The sequence below is a fragment of the Vespula vulgaris genome, chromosome 3 (assembly GCF_905475345.1).
Source record: "Vespula vulgaris chromosome 3, iyVesVulg1.1, whole genome shotgun sequence".
Classification (NCBI taxonomy): Eukaryota; Metazoa; Arthropoda; class Insecta; order Hymenoptera; family Vespidae; genus Vespula; species Vespula vulgaris.
The window spans coordinates 8,982,596-9,000,200 of NC_066588.1; the positions used below are offsets into that span (position 1 = coordinate 8,982,596).

The following is a 17,605-nucleotide window of genomic DNA, read 5'->3' on the forward strand; positions in this document are numbered from 1 at the left end:
TTATCCATCATATCAAAGGCCAATTCAAAACCATAGAAGCAAGCAGCGTTTGCTATAAATGCCCGTATCATGACTGTTGTCACTCCTCTATAAAGTGCCAGAAATCCTCCTTCTTTCATTATAATAGGAAGAACAGATCTCATACCGTAAGGATACATATTCATTGGTGAAGCTTGTAATCGTGTCTTTATTGAATCAGCAGGTAAACTAACGAGCCAAGTTACTACTCCTGCTATACCACCAGCCAATAGAGGTTGCCACGTCATCTTAATTAAAAAATAAAGTATTAGAATACGAAGTATTAGATATACGGAATGTCCGATTCAACATAAGCATCTCAAATATCTCGCTTATTTTTTACGATAGAAAAAAATGTCGAATGGAAACGTTCTTTTATTTGATGGGTAAAAAAACAAAAGATTTTTTTTTAAGACCATTTTTGTCGATATTTCAAGGTCATCGAAGTTTTTTTTCTTTTTTTTTTCAATAATACTATACATACTTTTATTGAGAAAAAACGATAACTGTAATCAGAACGAATCCAATTACTTATAATATTACAATCTTTATCTGAGTGACCTAGGATAAAAAACGAAAAAAAAGAAATTCACGAAAGTTGGGCTGTCGGTGTAAATAATTAAATAACTATGATTAAAAGGATTAGTAAAGGAGAATCTATTTTAATTTTTTGAATCTTAGTGAAAATGTTCTTCATCGATTTCAGTATACATTTCTTTAAAATGTTACTCCTTGTAACTTGTTCATTGATATTAGCAAATATAGTTCTAATATATTTTTTTATATTTTCACGTGTTTCATAAAAACTGTCTTATAAATTATTTTTTTAATTGGACTCCAAAGAAGAACATTTGATAATATGCAGATCGAATATCTGCATCACGATCGATTCAACGCTAAACTGGTTATTAATGCATTGTGAGCCAAACGTCTGTCGTTTCAAAACCACATTGGATATCTTTGAAATGTAGAAATGTCTAGTTGCTTCAACGATTCAACTTTTATGCATTTTTTTATGTTTTTTTTTTTTTTTTTACTTAAGGTCACGTGAAGATCATAGTACAATAGGATTCGTTGAATTCGTTCTAATCTCAGCTATCATTTCACCACGACAAAAATATGTAGTCCTATTAAAAAAGAAAAAATTTTGCCTTGAAGTATCAACAGAAATGATCTCAAAAGAAATTGTTTCTATATCATAATATTCGATCCTTTCAAGCGAAATAATATTTTCCTCTGATATGTTTTTTATCATAAAAATAATTAAAATATTCAAAATGTTCAGGTTATATATCAGGAACAGTCTGTATAATAAACAACGTATATATTTATTATATAATATATGAATGTATACATAAAATGAGTGAAATAAAGTATTACCAATATGTTTCACTTAATAAGAATAATGATAAAATTAATAATCGATATTTATAAAAGTTTCAATGATAACAAACCGCAACATTTGAATTGGCCAAGTTTTTACATTAAAATATTGCTTACTTCTTCAGAGGAGTTTAGAAGAATTCCCATGAGTCGTTCATAAGTATAAAAGTATGTGCCGCAGGATGGTACATCTCGTAACAAAGTAACACAGGTACCTAAATAAATATTTCGTATTCCACCTTCATGATATAATTTTTTCATACAATCCATGAAACCTTTGTACTGCCTCTTCGTTCCTATATCCCTCTTTATCAAGATTTAAAGTAAAAAGAAAAAAAGAGGTAACGTGGAAAGACATGCAATTTGGTTTTAATATAATCTTGCGAATATTTTTTTCTTTTTTTTTTTCATTAATAAAGATATTTAAATATTATGAAAAACGATACAAATGATATTTCGAAAAAATTAACATATTTATAATAACTATACTTGTGCTTGAAGAAGACACTTTATACGTTCGCTTGGCGCTGCTATAAATGACGTGCATGCTCCGCTGAACATTCCTGACAATAATAATTGTATGTCCGTGAGTTTTGTTTGATCTGGCTTAGAAACAAGTAATTTGCCAGCACCATAAGAAAAGAAGCCCATAGCCGATAATGGAATGACAGTTATCAAAGGTGCTGATATACCCTATCATATATAAAAAATAATCATTATTTCTTTTGTATTTATATTTTCTCTAAATACTTTTAAAGTTGCCAGTTCTTTATTATTTTTGTTATTGTTATTAATGTTATTGTCGAAAGTATATTTTCTATAAAGAATTTTTGTTATCTAGAAATTATGTATAATATAGCAGATGAGCAACGATCAGCTTACTTAGATTATTCTGTTGTTAGCGGTCCAATTGAAAATTCTTTTAATCGAATGTAACATGATTTAAAGAGAGCTTTTATAATGATTGTAATACATTTTTTTACGAACTCTTTTTTTCCGGAATTTTCACTTACTTACAGTTTATTCTTTTTCTCTTTTTCTTATAGAGAAATCTATAATTTTTTATATACGATCTATCTTTTAAAAAATACTGAGACGAATTCGATAAGTATTATAACAAATTCATTTTTTTTTCTTTCATATGAATCGGAAAAACATTAAAAAAATATAGTATTCTCTTCGAAAAAATTTTGCATGATTTTATGAACGAGTAAATGTCGTATGCTACACTGTAGTGCATATTTTTTAAAGTTGTTAATAAATTAATATCAATCTTTATTAAATTAATCTTTCATATACTGTTAATAAACATTTCCTTCTATACATCGAAATATATCTAATGATATTAGAAGCTTCAACAACGAAGAAAATACGTCAGAGAATTATAAATAGATAGTTATCTATTAGTACAGATGCCATTGAAAGAGCTAAACAATGATTTATTTTTGGTCTAAGCAAGTATATTGCAAATAATGGATATTATTCTGAACATCGTTTCAATTAAGATAAAGGATATATAAAGAGTTATTTTGATTCGGATATATCTTCAGATAAGAAAAAAATATTTATTATAATACCTGCTGAATTTATTTAAAATATATTCGCTAAAAGATAGATGTAAAAAAAATTATAGTTTTATTTACAATTATGATAATAAAACTAAAGGTAACTTTAAAAATTCATTATTAAAAAAAATTATTAGACAAAAAATTTACTATAAATTTAATATGAGTTAAAGCTAATTACGTTTGATAATTTACTTAGTGTATTAAAATATATTTATACATTTCTCTAGCAACCCTCCTCCCTCTCTCTTTTTCTTTCTTTTTCTCTTTCTCTTTCTTTATACTACATTTAAAAGTAATTCGTTAGATTTACGAAAAATGAAATAAAATGTACCTTGTATAAACTCAAAGGTCCTTCTTTTATAAAGAAATTTCTAAGTAAATGATACATATTTTTATTTCCTTTTTGTTCCATTTGTAATCGAACTTTAATGGTATCAAATGGATGACCAACAATTGCCACACAAAAGCCTCCAACTGCTCCTCCTTATTAAAAACAAATAAAATTTATTATTAACTAAATAAATTTCAATATATATATATATATATATATATATATATATATATAATCAATATATATATAATCTTATTAAGGTTAATTGTATCTCTTACCTATCAAATATTCTAAAGGAGTACGTTCCACCGACATATTATTAATCGATATATTTCATATTTTCTGAAATGGAACTTTTTATTATCATAGAATTTAAACATGATTGCCAATAAAGCATAATTCAATTGTATTAAAAGACACATATATAAAAACAAGGCATAATATTAAAGAAATCGACATATTGTATGTGTATGTTTGTGTGTGTGGAGAGGTTGGATGATGTGAAAAAGCAGTTTAAAAATATCGTTAGATAAAAGAATCGTTAGATATCGAAATGATGATCTTTCGATTTTCGAGTTAAGGAAGAAAGAAGAATTGTTATTTTAAAATTAATATAATTGTTATATTTTGGTTTGTAAATTATGTTTATTTTATATCAATTTTTACAAATCAATTTTATAAAAAGAATAATAATTTCAAGAATCTCAAAATCTTGAAATCGAGAAAATTTTTTTAAATATATCTTCTAATACTAAAAATCAATAATTTTACGAAACGTAACCTTAATACAATTTGATATGGTTAATTTATAAGTTTATTTTATTCGTATCAATAACAACTTAATTTATTATTTTTTTATCATAAATTTTACATATTTTATATATCTTTTTTATATATTTTCTACATATTTTATATGAGCATGTATCTTTATACATTGTTAACGAAGAAATATTTATCCCTTTCAAAGAGACTAATAAATAAAACTACTCACGAAACTTTTCGTAATTCTCGCTATTACCGTAAGATGGCACATCAAGAACATATACAAATATAAATCATATGATGATTAGAATTTTAAGTAAGTTCAAAAATTCTTACATTCTATTAAACTAATAAATGATTAAATGATTAAATATAAGTTGTATGTATATTTATAGAAAGTATATAATATAATTGCACACACACACGCATATATATATATATATATAAAAGATATTAATATTATAATAAATCAATTTTAGATTGATCATAGTGTAACTATATCATAAAAAAAATGTATATTAAAAAAATATAATTGAAAATAATCACTAACAAAAAATTACTATCAAAAATAATCATTGACAAAATGATAATTAAAAATATTATAAAGCAGATTTATTCCTCATATCCGGAATTAGTAATATAAGGTTCATTGATAGCATACCATCTTGCTGTAGAATAGCGACATTTCCTGAATGTTTTTTCGTATAAAGAGGGACACATAACGTTTGGAGGTATACGTATCCACCTAACTCTACGTTTCAAATTATTCGGATAAATACTTTCAGGTATAGAAAATACATTTTCATTTGGAAAATGCATCGGCGAATTTATCGGCAACTTAGTTATTATATTGTTACTATTAGAAGCCCTGTTATTTTTCAAAGGGCATGACACATCAGCCTTCATATAATCGCTGGAATATCCGATTTTAATTTCTTCTTCCGGACTTATACGCGAATTTATCTCCAATTTAGGCTCTACATCGTTACGATTAAAACCTCTGTTACTTTTTAAAGGACGTGACATACCAACATACATGTAATCGCTGGAATATCCAATTTGAGTTTCTTCGTCCGAGCTTATTTGCGAATTTATCGGCAACTTAGACACTACATCGTTACGATTAAAACCTCCGTCATTTTTCGAAGGACGTGACACAGCAGCCTTCATATAATCACTGGAATATCCAATTTTAGTTTCTTCGTCCGTGCTTATTTTTGAATTTATCTGTAACTTAGGCACTACATCGTTAAGATTAAAACCTTTGTCATTTTTCGAAGGACGTGACACGGCAGCCTTCATATAATCACTGGAATATCCAATTTTAGTTTCTTCTTCCGGACTTATACGCGAATTTATCTCCAACTTAGGCTCTACATCGTTACGATTAAAACCTCTGTTACTTTTCAAAGGACGTGACATACCAACATACATGTAATCGCTGGAATATCCAATTTGAGTTTCTTCGTCCGAGCTTATTTGCGAATTTATCGGCAACTTAGACACTACATCGTTACGATTAAAACCTCCGTCATTTTTCGAAGGACGTGACACAGCAGCCTTCATATAATCACTGGAATATCCAATTTTAGTTTCTTCGTCCGTGCTTATTTTTGAATTTATCTGTAACTTAGGCACTACATCGTTAAGATTAAAACCTTTGTCATTTTTCGAAGGACGTGACACGGCAGCCTTCATATAATCACTGGAATATCCAATTTTAGTTTCTTCTTCCGGACTTATACGCGAATTTATCTCCAACTTAGGCTCTACATCGTTACGATTAAAACCTCTGTTACTTTTCAAAGGACGTGACATACCAACATACATGTAATCGCTGGAATATCCAATTTGAGTTTCTTCGTCCGAGCTTATTTGCGAATTTATCGGCAACTTAGACACTACATCATTACGATTAAAACCTCCGTCATTTTTCGAAGGACGTGACACGGCAGCCTTCATATAATCACTGGAATATCCAATTTTAGTTTCTTCATCCGTGCTTATTTTCGAATTTATCTGTAACTTAGGCACTACATCTTTACGATTAAAACCTCCGTCATTTTTCGAAGGATGTGACACGGCAGCCTTCATATAATCACTGGGATATCCAATTTTAGTTTCTTCGTCCGTGTTTATTTTCGAATTTATCTGTAACTTAGGCACTACATCGTTACGATTAAAACCTCTGTCATTTTTCAAAGGACGTGACACGGCAGCCTTCATATAATCACTGAAATATCCAATTTTAGTTTCTTCATCCGTGCTTATTTTCGAATTTATCTGTAACTTAGGCACTACATCGTTACGATTAAAACCTCTGTCATTTTTCAAAGGACGTGACACGGCAGCCTTCATATAATCACTGGAATATCCAATTTTAGTTTCTTCGTCCGTGTTTATTTTCGAATTTATCTGTAACTTAGGCACTACATCGTTACGATTAAAACCTCTGTCATTTTTCAAAGGACGTGACACAGCAACCTTCATATAATCATTGAAATATCCGATTTTAATTTCTTCATCCGTGCTTGTTCCCCTCTCGTTCAAAATTTGTTGTGCCTCCTTTGTGTCTCCATTCTCCATTGCGTTGGCCGCCATTTTGACGAACGTTTGGTTTAAACAGGCTTGGTTGGCTTTCTTCTCGGTAGATGTTGGCTCTTCGCAATCAAACTTATTAACTAAATCTCGAACTAAACCTTTCGAAATATGACGAGTGTTATTTTGTACAATCTTTTCCAATTCCATAGATTTTCTTGTCGAATGAAAAACATTGTCCCAAGATTCATCCGTATCCACTTCTTCGAAAGAACTCTCCTTTGGAAAATTGTTCAAATTCTTTCTCGGCGAACGTATTGCAGATTCTCTCATTTCTTTCAAACGATATAAAAGTTCTTGTTTCTTCGAAATCAGATCTTTCAAAGCCAATAATTTTTTTTCTTTAATTTTTAAATCCTTAAGCTTTTGTTTCTGATAATCTATATAATTCTTTGGAGAGTATATCGACGTTATTGATGATTGTCTGCTGTCATACAATGAATATTCTTCATTCTTCAAAGTTGATGAAAAAATGGCCATCCTCGAGCCACCGGGAGTTGTCAAAATACGTGGCTTAAAAGTTTTTCTTTTTGGCGGCTTCGAAGCGATCGAAGGATCATTATGTACCGTAACTATATCAGATGAAACGACTCTGTTGCAACATTGTTTTTGATTATTATCATCCTGACAGAAATGTGGCCGTTCCTTCGGGAAATATCCAATTGTTTTTAAAGGGTCAGTCTTTTGTAGAAACTCTTCTGGTAATTTTAAGGGTTCTTTTTCTAAAGAAGGTGGAAACACGATATTAAGATTTTCAACTTTTCTACATGGTGATTTTCTTGGATATGTCACATTGGCGTTCTCGATTGTTACGATTGGAATTTCTACATTAAATTCTTCTTTTCTGCTAGTCGAAGGTTTCGATAGGATTTCCTTTCGAGTCTTTTCCATAAAATCTTCTTTTTGTCTGATTAAATTGCTCGGTCCAGGCGTGTCTTCCGAGATTCCGTTAGATTCTGCTTTTTCTTCAATATTCTTCGGAGAATCCTTAAGATCTATAATTAATAAAAATTGTTAGATCGTTTAGCAAGTGAGTATAATATAAATCTCACATAAATGAAAGAAAGAAAAAATAAAAATATATGCTTTAATAAAAAATAAGAGAATATTAAAATAACTTACTCAAGTATTTATAAGAATCAGAAGTTTGCCATACTGCTGAAGGACCTGCTCCTGATACAATTTCTTTATTTACCTTCGAATTGTTAGATTTGCTTAAAAACCAAGACGGCACGAATAGCTTCTTCAAAGATTTCTGTACTTTTACTTCTTCGGAAGATTGTCTTCGGGACTATATTAAAAAAAGAAAAAAAACAATAAAATAAATCACTTCACTAATACTTCTATACTTCTAATATCTTTATTTTATAGAAAAAAATGTATAAATCTATAAAAATATTCTATAAATAAAATATTCATTTATGTTAAAAATAAAAAGAAAACGAACCCTTGCCGATTGCTCCGAAGATTTACATACATTTCCTCTGAACCATTTTATTGGTACAACCATGATGATTAATTGGAATTCTTTCACAAAAATTAGAATTTACAATTATTTCTATTCACTTAGTCTGATTTTTTCACTGATTTTATCACTAATTTTGTCACTGGTCGTTTCATGAAATCTACTGCGATATACCAGATATACACTTTCCGAAGATTTCTTAAATTGGCAAGCAAAGTGAATTCTACCCTGCTTTTATACTTAATCCCATTTGACCTATCTACAAGGAGGGGAGAAATACCTGACTAAAGTTTTCAAGTGGAAATATTTATTTCAGAGATTTACAAACGAAGGAAATACCTTTATTACAATAACACCATAAATACCGCTATTTTATGAAGATCCCTTGTCGTACAATGGTAATATACCTGGGCCAAGTAACTTACTGAATGGAGGAATAGACTTACTGAAGAGTCATTAAAATATTCTTCTTTATTTCGTTTATGAATGTGTGTGTGTGTGTGTGCGCGCGCGCGCGCGCGTATATATATATGTATATATGTATGTATATATATATGTATATATATATGTATACATATGTATATATATATGTATATATATGTATATATATATATATGTATTGATAAATAAATAGGTAAATAGGTAGATAAATAGATATATTAATATAATATATATAATAATATTATATATAGAAATATTATATATAATATAATATAATATAATATATCTGAATTTTTTATACTGTGCAAAAAAGTCATATAAAGAAAGTAGATAAAATTTTTTTTTTAAATAATATAAAATCTATATTGAACTAACTGACTATATAAAAAGCAAATTAAAATATAGGAACGCATTCGCTGAAAACATTTTATTTAAAAAACACATAAAAGAAAAGTTAATATTTCGTTTGAAAATGACAAAAATAATTGTACGTTTTTTCAACCATGTAAAAGTAAGTAAAACGCATGAATAAAACGTATTAAAAAAAAAGAACTGTAAATATGAATCATATAAAAAGATACATGCAGAAAGAGATCCAGTATCATGCGCGCAAACGTGTACATACACACATCATAGACACATGTGAATATGTAAATATGTAAATAGGTATGTATACACATATGTAAATATATATAAATATTCATACATACATACATTCATCATACATACATACATATATACATACATACATACATACATTCATCATACGTACATACATACATTCATCAAACATACATACATATATACATACATACATACATACATTCATCAAACATACATACATATATACATACATACATACATTCATCATACGTACATACATACATTCATCAAACATACATACATATATACATACATACATTCATGAAACATATATACATATATACATACATACATACATACATACATTCATCAAACATACATACATATATACATACATACATACATACATTCATCATACATACGTACATATATACATACATATAGATATATACATATGTATAAAATATTAAACAAACGTATCCACTAAAAATAAAATGTTAAGATAAAATTGATTAAATACAATTGACTAAGTGGAAACACTAGGAAATTCCCGTCATAAAAAAAGTTGTAAAATCTATATAATCCTCTTTACGTTATTCATCTAGAGCCAAGACATTTGGGATTATCGTAAATCATCTTCGGAGGGGCTGATAGTATTCAAGGTTCGTACAAAATATAATAACTCTTAAAGTAATGAATCTGTGAAGGAAAAGAGAGAGCTGTAAGTATTTACCTGTCTCAGGTATGTACCCATATATAATAACTTTTTCAGGTAATATTATTTATAAATATACGCGAACATACACATACATATACACATAGATACATGCATTTTCGTCATTGTTTTCAAGTAATGTTCATATTTTTTGTATTCGTGAACGATAAATGAAAATATTGAAGAAAAAACAATATAAAGAAGAAATGTCAAACTATATTAATGGAACGTTTGATACGTCTCATTAAAACTGTTTTCTACTCAACGCTTTTTTTATCTATTAATAATACTATTATTATTTATTGATAATATTATCAAAAAAAAAGGAAAAAAAGAAAAAGAAAAACAAAAGAAAGAAAGAACATAAGACGATAATTATTTTTCGTTTTTTTTCTTTGTAAATCGCATACTCCTTATATCTCTTTCTCCCAAAAAAGGCGTATTTTATTTTACTAGAAAAAATAAAAACAGGTATCCGTACTGTTTTAAAAAACAGCTTATTTCCATTTCGTATTTTGCGTAACGCTTATATTCGTTCTGTATTCGAAATAAAATCAAAGAAAGAAAGAGAAATATATATATGTGTGTATGTAGAGAGAGAGAGAGAGAGAGAGAGAGAGAGAGAAAGAACTAGAATGAAAGAGAGAAAGAGAAAGAGATAAAGAGAGAGAAAGAGAGAGTGAGAGAAAGGAGGAAAGACAGAGAAAATAGATAAAAAAGTGGGAGGTATATCCGTTCAGACCTTTCGGTTCTCTCTTCTTCAATGTGACTCCTCCATCAGCAACAAGTCCATCTATGAATTGTTTTAAACGCCGGTCACGTTCAATATAGTGTCAGTATAGTCATTCTTTGGCGAGATATTGTATTGTTTTGTAATATATTAATATTATATTATTTTACATGAGTACTTAGCGATAATATCGTGTGTATAAGTGTTAGTTTATCGCTTATGTATATGTGTATGTGTACTTCTCTTTCTCTCTCTCTCTCTCTCTCTCTCTCTCTCTATATATATATATATATATATATATATATATATATATATATATATATGTATGTAAACATATATTAAAATTGTATATACAAAAATATATAAAAATATTTTAGCTGGACATCTTTAGAAAATCTGTGCGTTTCTAATGGAGGTACAGTTAAGTGCAAGGTATGATTTATTATTTTATTCTTTTCGACAAAACATTTATAACAACGGGATATTTATAACTGCTACCATAAAAATAAAATAGAATGTCAGGTAGTCGAATCGTTTTCAATAAATCTTCTTGATAAGGGAAAATTTTGAAATTCTAATAAAATATAATTAAAATTATTTTCCTGCGAGTTTTCAAAGGGAATGAGGATGGAACGTTCCATAAATTGAACATTTCTAATCGTAAGTAGAACATCGTAATTTTACTGAGCGTCACCTCGTTATTAACGTAAATTTTGTTTACATTGTTTACATCACAATATTAAATTACCGTTTGGAAATAGAAAATTATATTATGTTATTTCAATATAAATAATTTATATTGAAATTTATTATAATTTGAAAAAGGATGTTCTTTTTCAATAAAAAACAATATTCTTTTTGAACTTTATTGGAATAATTCAGATATATTATTTTTTTTAGAAAATTTGTTAATTAAAAATAAAAGAAAAAAAAAAGAAAACAAATTTATTTAATATGAATAATTCATTATAGAATTTGATAGACCGTCTTAAGAAATGTTAATTATATTCCGAGGCTTCTAAAAATAGTCTCATGTTTCGTGACTTCCTTTTATTATTGAGAAATGATACTGTTAGACGTTCGTTTCAAATTGGTTTAAAGAGAAAGCGAAGTTTCCCTGATCGGAATCCAACGTAGATCATATGAGAAAGGAGTAGCATACAGATTATCGTTCACATTTTTTTCAATGAAATTAGTATAGAATTTAAAAAAAAAAAAGAAAAAAATAAGTAAAACATTTTAAATAATGAATATCCAAAACAACGATAGCCACGATTTTGTAAGCACTTCCGGTAGTATGATAAAAAATTCTTCATTGATGCTCGATCATTAACAAAAATGATTATTATAATTATATTATTATTTGATTTCCTTTTATTTTTAATAATAAGTCGCGATCATCTTCATTTTTACGTCAATACAATCTCCCATTACGTTCGTAGAGTCAGCCGACTTTTGCGGTTGAGCACTTCTATGTGCAAGAGATGCAAGAAAGATATACTTTCACGGATGTTGTATACTGAAACGGTAAATCCTGCTGTACAATAGATTATATACATTTTATTTTATATCAGTTATATGAATTGTTATCGCACACGTATCAAATAAAATTTATATAATTTTTTAGTGTACTAATGTGAATCTGGGATTTAATATAAAACCGTATGATGAAATACCAGGACCAAAACCAATTCCAATATTGGGTAATACTTGGAGAATGCTACCATTGATAGGGGAATATGAAATTTCGGATACAGCAAAAATAAGCAGACTTTTTTATGAAGAATACGGAAAGATCGTTCGTTTGAGCGGTTTAATAGGTCGACCGGATTTACTTTTTGTTTATGATGCAGATGAAATTGAAAAGATTTATCGTCAAGAAGGGCCGACACCTTTTAGACCTTCGATGCCTTGTCTGGTTCATTACAAAAGTGTTATTCGCAAAGATTTCTTCGAAGATATTGGCGGCGTTGTTGGAGTGTAAGTAAAAACTAAAAAAATTCATTTTTTATGATGTTTTAATTTTTGATACATGAATTTTATCTCATCGAATAAATATATTCTTAAATCGTTAATTATTTATTCGAATTAATATACTTTTCCACCGTTGAAACTATAGCATTTAAAATGATTTATTTGTTTAAATAATTATTCCTTTTAAGATATAGCTATTTCAATAAATCAATATGGGACATTAATCAGGATCTTGTTAGTTTAATAAAATTAATAAAAATATTTTAAAATAATAATAATTTACAAAAAAAAAAGAAGAAAATAATAAAAATATGAAAACCAAATGAGATAAAATGAAATAAAACTAAAAGATATAAAAACAAAAAAAAAGCAAATGTAAACGGAAACAAGAAATTATTTGTTGAATGAATACCTATAAAACGTTTAAATAATATTGGGTTGGCTAATAATTAATATCGAAATTTTTAATATAAAAAATACTAATGTAATTTATATCGATATAAAATACTATATATTTTCGATAAAAAAATACTAGTGTTATTATTAATTTAAATAATAAACTATTAAAAACTCTGACATTAATTATTACTTAATCTGATAAAGACAGACAATGTCTATTATATTACTTTTTTATACACATATTCATACACGCATACCTTCCCATAAACGTGTCCTGTTTATATATACACATACACCTAATTAATTCTTTTACCTAATTAATATTTACCTAATTAAGTTATTATCTTATATTTAATTAAGTTATCTATCTAATTAATATACATATTTAAATGATCTACATAATTAAATTTTATTATTTTTTGTATATATTTAAATAGTGCATTTATATATATATATATATATATATATATATATATATATTTATATTTATATAATATATATATTTATATTATAATTAATAATATAATTTATATATATACATATGCATCTTATACATAATTCAAACAAGAATATAAAAACTAATCATTAAATAAATAAATATTCTTAAATTGTTGAAATATTATATATCACTAATTGTTAGAGTTATTAAAACGTGTAATTATAATGAATCAATATTTATGCAGACACGGTGAGCCATGGAAAAAATTTCGCACACGTGTTCAGAAACCGGTTCTACAGCCACAAATCGTGAGGAAGTACATAACACCGATTGAAACTGTCACAAGCGATTTTATAAAGAGGTATTATTTAAAATTATTTAGAAAAAAATTCCCACATCGAAAAAGATTATTTAGTTTTATGAAGGTTACAGAAAATATATATGTTTACAGGATAGAAGATATTCAGCAAGAAAATGGAGAATTACCGGGAGATTTCGATAATGAGATACATAAATGGGCATTAGAGTGTAAACGTTATTTATATAAAATTTTTATTTGATATATTATATAGTCGTATTTTTTCAAATGATTGTGATATAAGAGTACATTTATATGCAGGTATAGGACTCGTTGCCTTGGACGTACGATTAGGTTGTTTAGGTGGATCCCTTGTCCCAGATTCTGAACCACAAAAGATTATCGATGCTGCTAAATTTGCTTTGAGAAATGTAGCTGTTCTTGAGCTGAAAGCTCCTTTCTGGAGATATATACCAACTCCTCTTTGGACTCGATACGTTCGTAATATGAATTACTTTATCGAGTACGTTAATCTAATCTTAATAAATTGCTATTACTTTTTTTTTACTCTCTTGTCTATGTTCTTTTTTTTTCTATTACAAAGTATGATAATTTCGATTTCAGAGTATGTATGAAATACATCGATGCTGCGACTGAAAGACTTAAAAAAAAAAAGTATACCAACGAAGAAGATCATTCTTTGGTAGAAAGAATTCTAGCGACCGAAGCTAATCCTAAAGTAGCTTATATTCTCGCTTTGGATTTAATTTTAGTCGGAATTGATACGGTATGGGAAAAAGAAATAAGAAAATAATTTAATACTTACTTAATCGTATCAAATATTCGTTATTATTTATATTAATCAAAAATTTAAATGTCCCTATGAAAATTATTATTTTAGATATCAATGGCAGTATGCTCGATATTGTATCAACTCGCGACAAGACAAGAGGAGCAAGAGAAAGTTTATCAAGAGTTACTTAAAATTCTACCTAATCCAAATACTCCTCTTACTACATCGCATCTAGATCAAGCAATCTACACAAAGGCTTTCATTCGTGAAGTTTTCAGGTAAATTACATACATATGTATTAAATGAAAATAATAATAATTGATCTTTACTATTCCTATTTTATATTTTTTAATAAATATCAATATACTCATGTTGTAGGATGTATTCTACTGTTATTGGCAATGGTAGAACATTACAAAATGATACTATAATATGTGGTTACAAAGTACCAAAAGGAGTAACTATCGATAATCTTTTAATCAATTTAATAATAGTATTAATAATATCTTACATTTATGATCATAACTATATATCGTAGGTTCAAGTTGTATTCCCTACAGTCGTAACTGGAAATATGAAAGAATATGTAAATGATGCAAACATATTTAAACCATCGAGATGGCTTAAAGCTGCTGCCGATCAAAAGCTTCATCCGTTTGCTTCACTACCGTACGGATATGGTGCACGTATGTGCCTTGGTAGAAGATTCGCTGATCTTGAAATGCAAGTGCTCCTAGCGAAAGTAAGTGATTTCAAAATGAAGAAAGATTATATTTACTACGTTTAATAAAAATTATTTTATTCAAAATATTTATTAAATCAATTATATTTTTAATAAAAATAGTAAATAAAATTTTTCTTCAGTTTTTGTATAAAAAGTAGGACAGACTATTGCATCAACCCAATGTGCGTGCGTGCGTGCGTGCGTGCGCGCGCGTGTGTGTGTGTGTGTGTGTGTACGTGCGTGCGTGCGCGCGCGCGCGCGCGCGTGTGTGTGTGTGTGTGTGTGTGTGTGTGTGTGTACGAAGTCCATAAATGTCCGAGCAAATATCTTGCAACTAGATGAAGTTACAAGAAAGTTTAATGAAAAAAATTTGCACGGTTCGTGAGTCAACTACAAAGTGCATGTGAAATTTTTTTTCTTTTTTTTTTCTTTTTTTTTTCTTTTTTTTTATTCGTGAACTTTTCACTATTTATGAAAATCAATGTAGTTTTTATTAAATAGATACAATTTTATTAAATGCATATAATTTTCTTTCTTTTTCATATTTATATAGTAATCATTTGTAATCAAAATTATATTAAATATTAAAGTATGTAGTTGCTTTTTCGTATTAGAATTTAAAAAATAATCGACAGATTACATAATATTTTGGAGTCGATTACGTCGAACATTATTATTATTGTAATTTATGGATTGTTGAAACTTTCAACTAGTCAAAACTACTAGAATTATAAATGTATAGTATGAAGTATGAATTATAGTGCAGCATGAATCTGTTAATCGGTTGTTGTAAAATATAGATTATGTTTGTAAAGTTTTTTATTAATAATGAGCAAGAAGATTCATATATATCATTTTACAATGATGCTTCTATGTTCTATGTTTCAGCTTATACGATCATACAAGTTAGAATATCATCATCAACCATTAAAATATAAAGTTACATTTATGTATGCACCAGATGGAGAACTAAGATTTAAATGCATTAAAAGATAGTATAATATTTGAAAACTTTATGCAATATTGATGAATACATAAAAAATCAAAACATTCTATTTGAAAAAATAACATATGTTCTTGAAAGAATATAAAAAATTATAAAAAATTGTATTACTTTTTATTTAAAATTGATTGGCTAAAAGAGATATGCACTAATGGATATTTAGTGATAATCAAATCAATTTTAATAGATTTTAATTTTCACAAAATTTTCACGGAACATATTATGTTCTGTCCATCTTGCATTCCTCTTAAAAATTCCTAAAGAATAATAAAAAAATATTTATTCCTATAATCTTTCTACTAAAAAAAGAAACAATAAATATCTGTAAGTTAAAAATTTTCTTCTAAAAGTTTTGATTTGATTTTCAGTTGAAACCTATTAATCAAATTAAAAAAAATAAATAAAAATAATTAAAGTTTTAAATATTTACATTTGTAAGATATATTTACAAATGAATGCTCCTGTAACAAATAATATATTTATAATAAATATGATATATATATATATATGTATGTATATATATATGTATATATATGTGTGTGTATATATATACACACACACACACGAAAAAGTGTAATATACGTTTGATTTATTTTATTTGTCCCTGTCGTAAACCGGATAATTTTCAACAAAGCACTTTTACCATTATGAATCGGGATATTACCAATACGAGTAAATAGTTATTTAAGAAGTGAAATCTATACGGTTTATTTTATTATTTGTACACACGCATACAGTCTCATACGCTGTACATATAAAATAGAAACTAAAGATGAACTTCGTGACGATAAATTTTGTACGCTTATTATATATTATAAAATTAATTATATTCATTTATTTTAAATTTTAAATAAAATTCTGCTGAAATTGAAAGCTGTAGATGAACGTAGTATATTCTGAGATCTTCGTGGCAACCAATCATCTTGTATATTCTTTTATTTCTATATATTATAGACAAAAGATGTTTAACTAATTATTATTATTGTAATTTATTACTAATTAAAAATTATTAAATTTCTTAATTTCATGATTTTTTATCAGATTATCGTAAAGATAACCACGATTAAAAGTCATGGTTACTGTTATAAAGACTACCCTATATATATGTATATATATATTTAATTATTCTATATATTGTAATTATATTTTATCGTTTTTATTTGTTATCATTGTTATAAATAAATATATTATATATTTCTATATATCAAAACAAAACTGAAAATATAAAGTAACATTTTCAAACAAAAAATCAAAGATCTTTTATTTCTAAAATTACTTAATATCGTAACAAAGCATCAAACAATCAAAATAAATCTTCTACGACTCTACATTTTGAAACCTCGTTACATTTAATTAAACCT

At 27.2% G+C, this 17,605-nt stretch overlaps 2 protein-coding genes across 6 annotated transcripts; one reads left to right on the forward strand and one right to left on the reverse strand.

Moving 5' to 3' along the window:
- Nucleotides 1–1,331: 1,331 nt before the first annotated feature.
- Nucleotides 1,332–4,013, reverse strand: LOC127062793 (mitochondrial carnitine/acylcarnitine carrier protein-like). The gene is made up of 4 exons (XM_050991531.1): nucleotides 3,579–4,013; nucleotides 3,301–3,452; nucleotides 1,891–2,094; nucleotides 1,332–1,707 (listed from the first exon to the last, which is right to left on the reverse strand). The coding sequence occupies exons 1-4, from the start codon at nucleotides 3,613–3,615 to the stop codon at nucleotides 1,498–1,500; spliced, it is 603 nt and encodes a 200-aa protein (XP_050847488.1). The 5' UTR covers nucleotides 3,616–4,013; the 3' UTR covers nucleotides 1,332–1,497.
- A 6,640-nt stretch (nucleotides 4,014–10,653) lies between these two features.
- On the forward strand, nucleotides 10,654–16,280 carry LOC127062647 (probable cytochrome P450 301a1, mitochondrial). 5 transcript variants are annotated; one of them, XM_050991244.1, is made up of 12 exons: nucleotides 10,654–10,716; nucleotides 10,992–11,046; nucleotides 12,057–12,141; nucleotides 12,242–12,594; nucleotides 13,671–13,787; nucleotides 13,878–13,954; nucleotides 14,046–14,247; nucleotides 14,349–14,511; nucleotides 14,626–14,795; nucleotides 14,896–14,974; nucleotides 15,056–15,259; nucleotides 16,130–16,280. In XM_050991244.1, the coding sequence occupies exons 2-12, from the start codon at nucleotides 11,024–11,026 to the stop codon at nucleotides 16,235–16,237; spliced, it is 1,581 nt and encodes a 526-aa protein (XP_050847201.1). In that variant the 5' UTR covers nucleotides 10,654–10,716; nucleotides 10,992–11,023; the 3' UTR covers nucleotides 16,238–16,280. The 5 variants fall into 5 exon arrangements, with proteins under 5 accessions (XP_050847201.1, XP_050847202.1, XP_050847203.1 ...); XM_050991245.1 differs by having other exon boundaries at nucleotides 10,688–10,843; XM_050991246.1 differs by having other exon boundaries at nucleotides 10,691–10,818.
- Nucleotides 16,281–17,605: the final 1,325 nt, after the last annotated feature.

Coding starts and splice junctions, on each gene's coding strand:
- LOC127062793 (XM_050991531.1), bottom strand. CDS start 3,615: ATGTCGGTGGAACGTACTCCTTTAGAATATTTGATAG. Junction 2,095..3,300: donor GACCTTTGAGTTTATACAAG/GTACATTTTATT, acceptor TATATATGATAG/GGTATATCAGCACCTTTGAT. Junction 1,708..1,890: donor AGTGTCTTCTTCAAGCACAA/GTATAGTTATTA, acceptor ATCTTGATAAAG/AGGGATATAGGAACGAAGAG.
- LOC127062647 (XM_050991244.1), top strand. CDS start 11,024: ATGGAGGTACAGTTAAGTGCAAG. Junction 11,047..12,056: donor GAGGTACAGTTAAGTGCAAG/GTATGATTTATT, acceptor TTACGTTCGTAG/AGTCAGCCGACTTTTGCGGT. Junction 12,142..12,241: donor GGATGTTGTATACTGAAACG/GTAAATCCTGCT, acceptor ATAATTTTTTAG/TGTACTAATGTGAATCTGGG.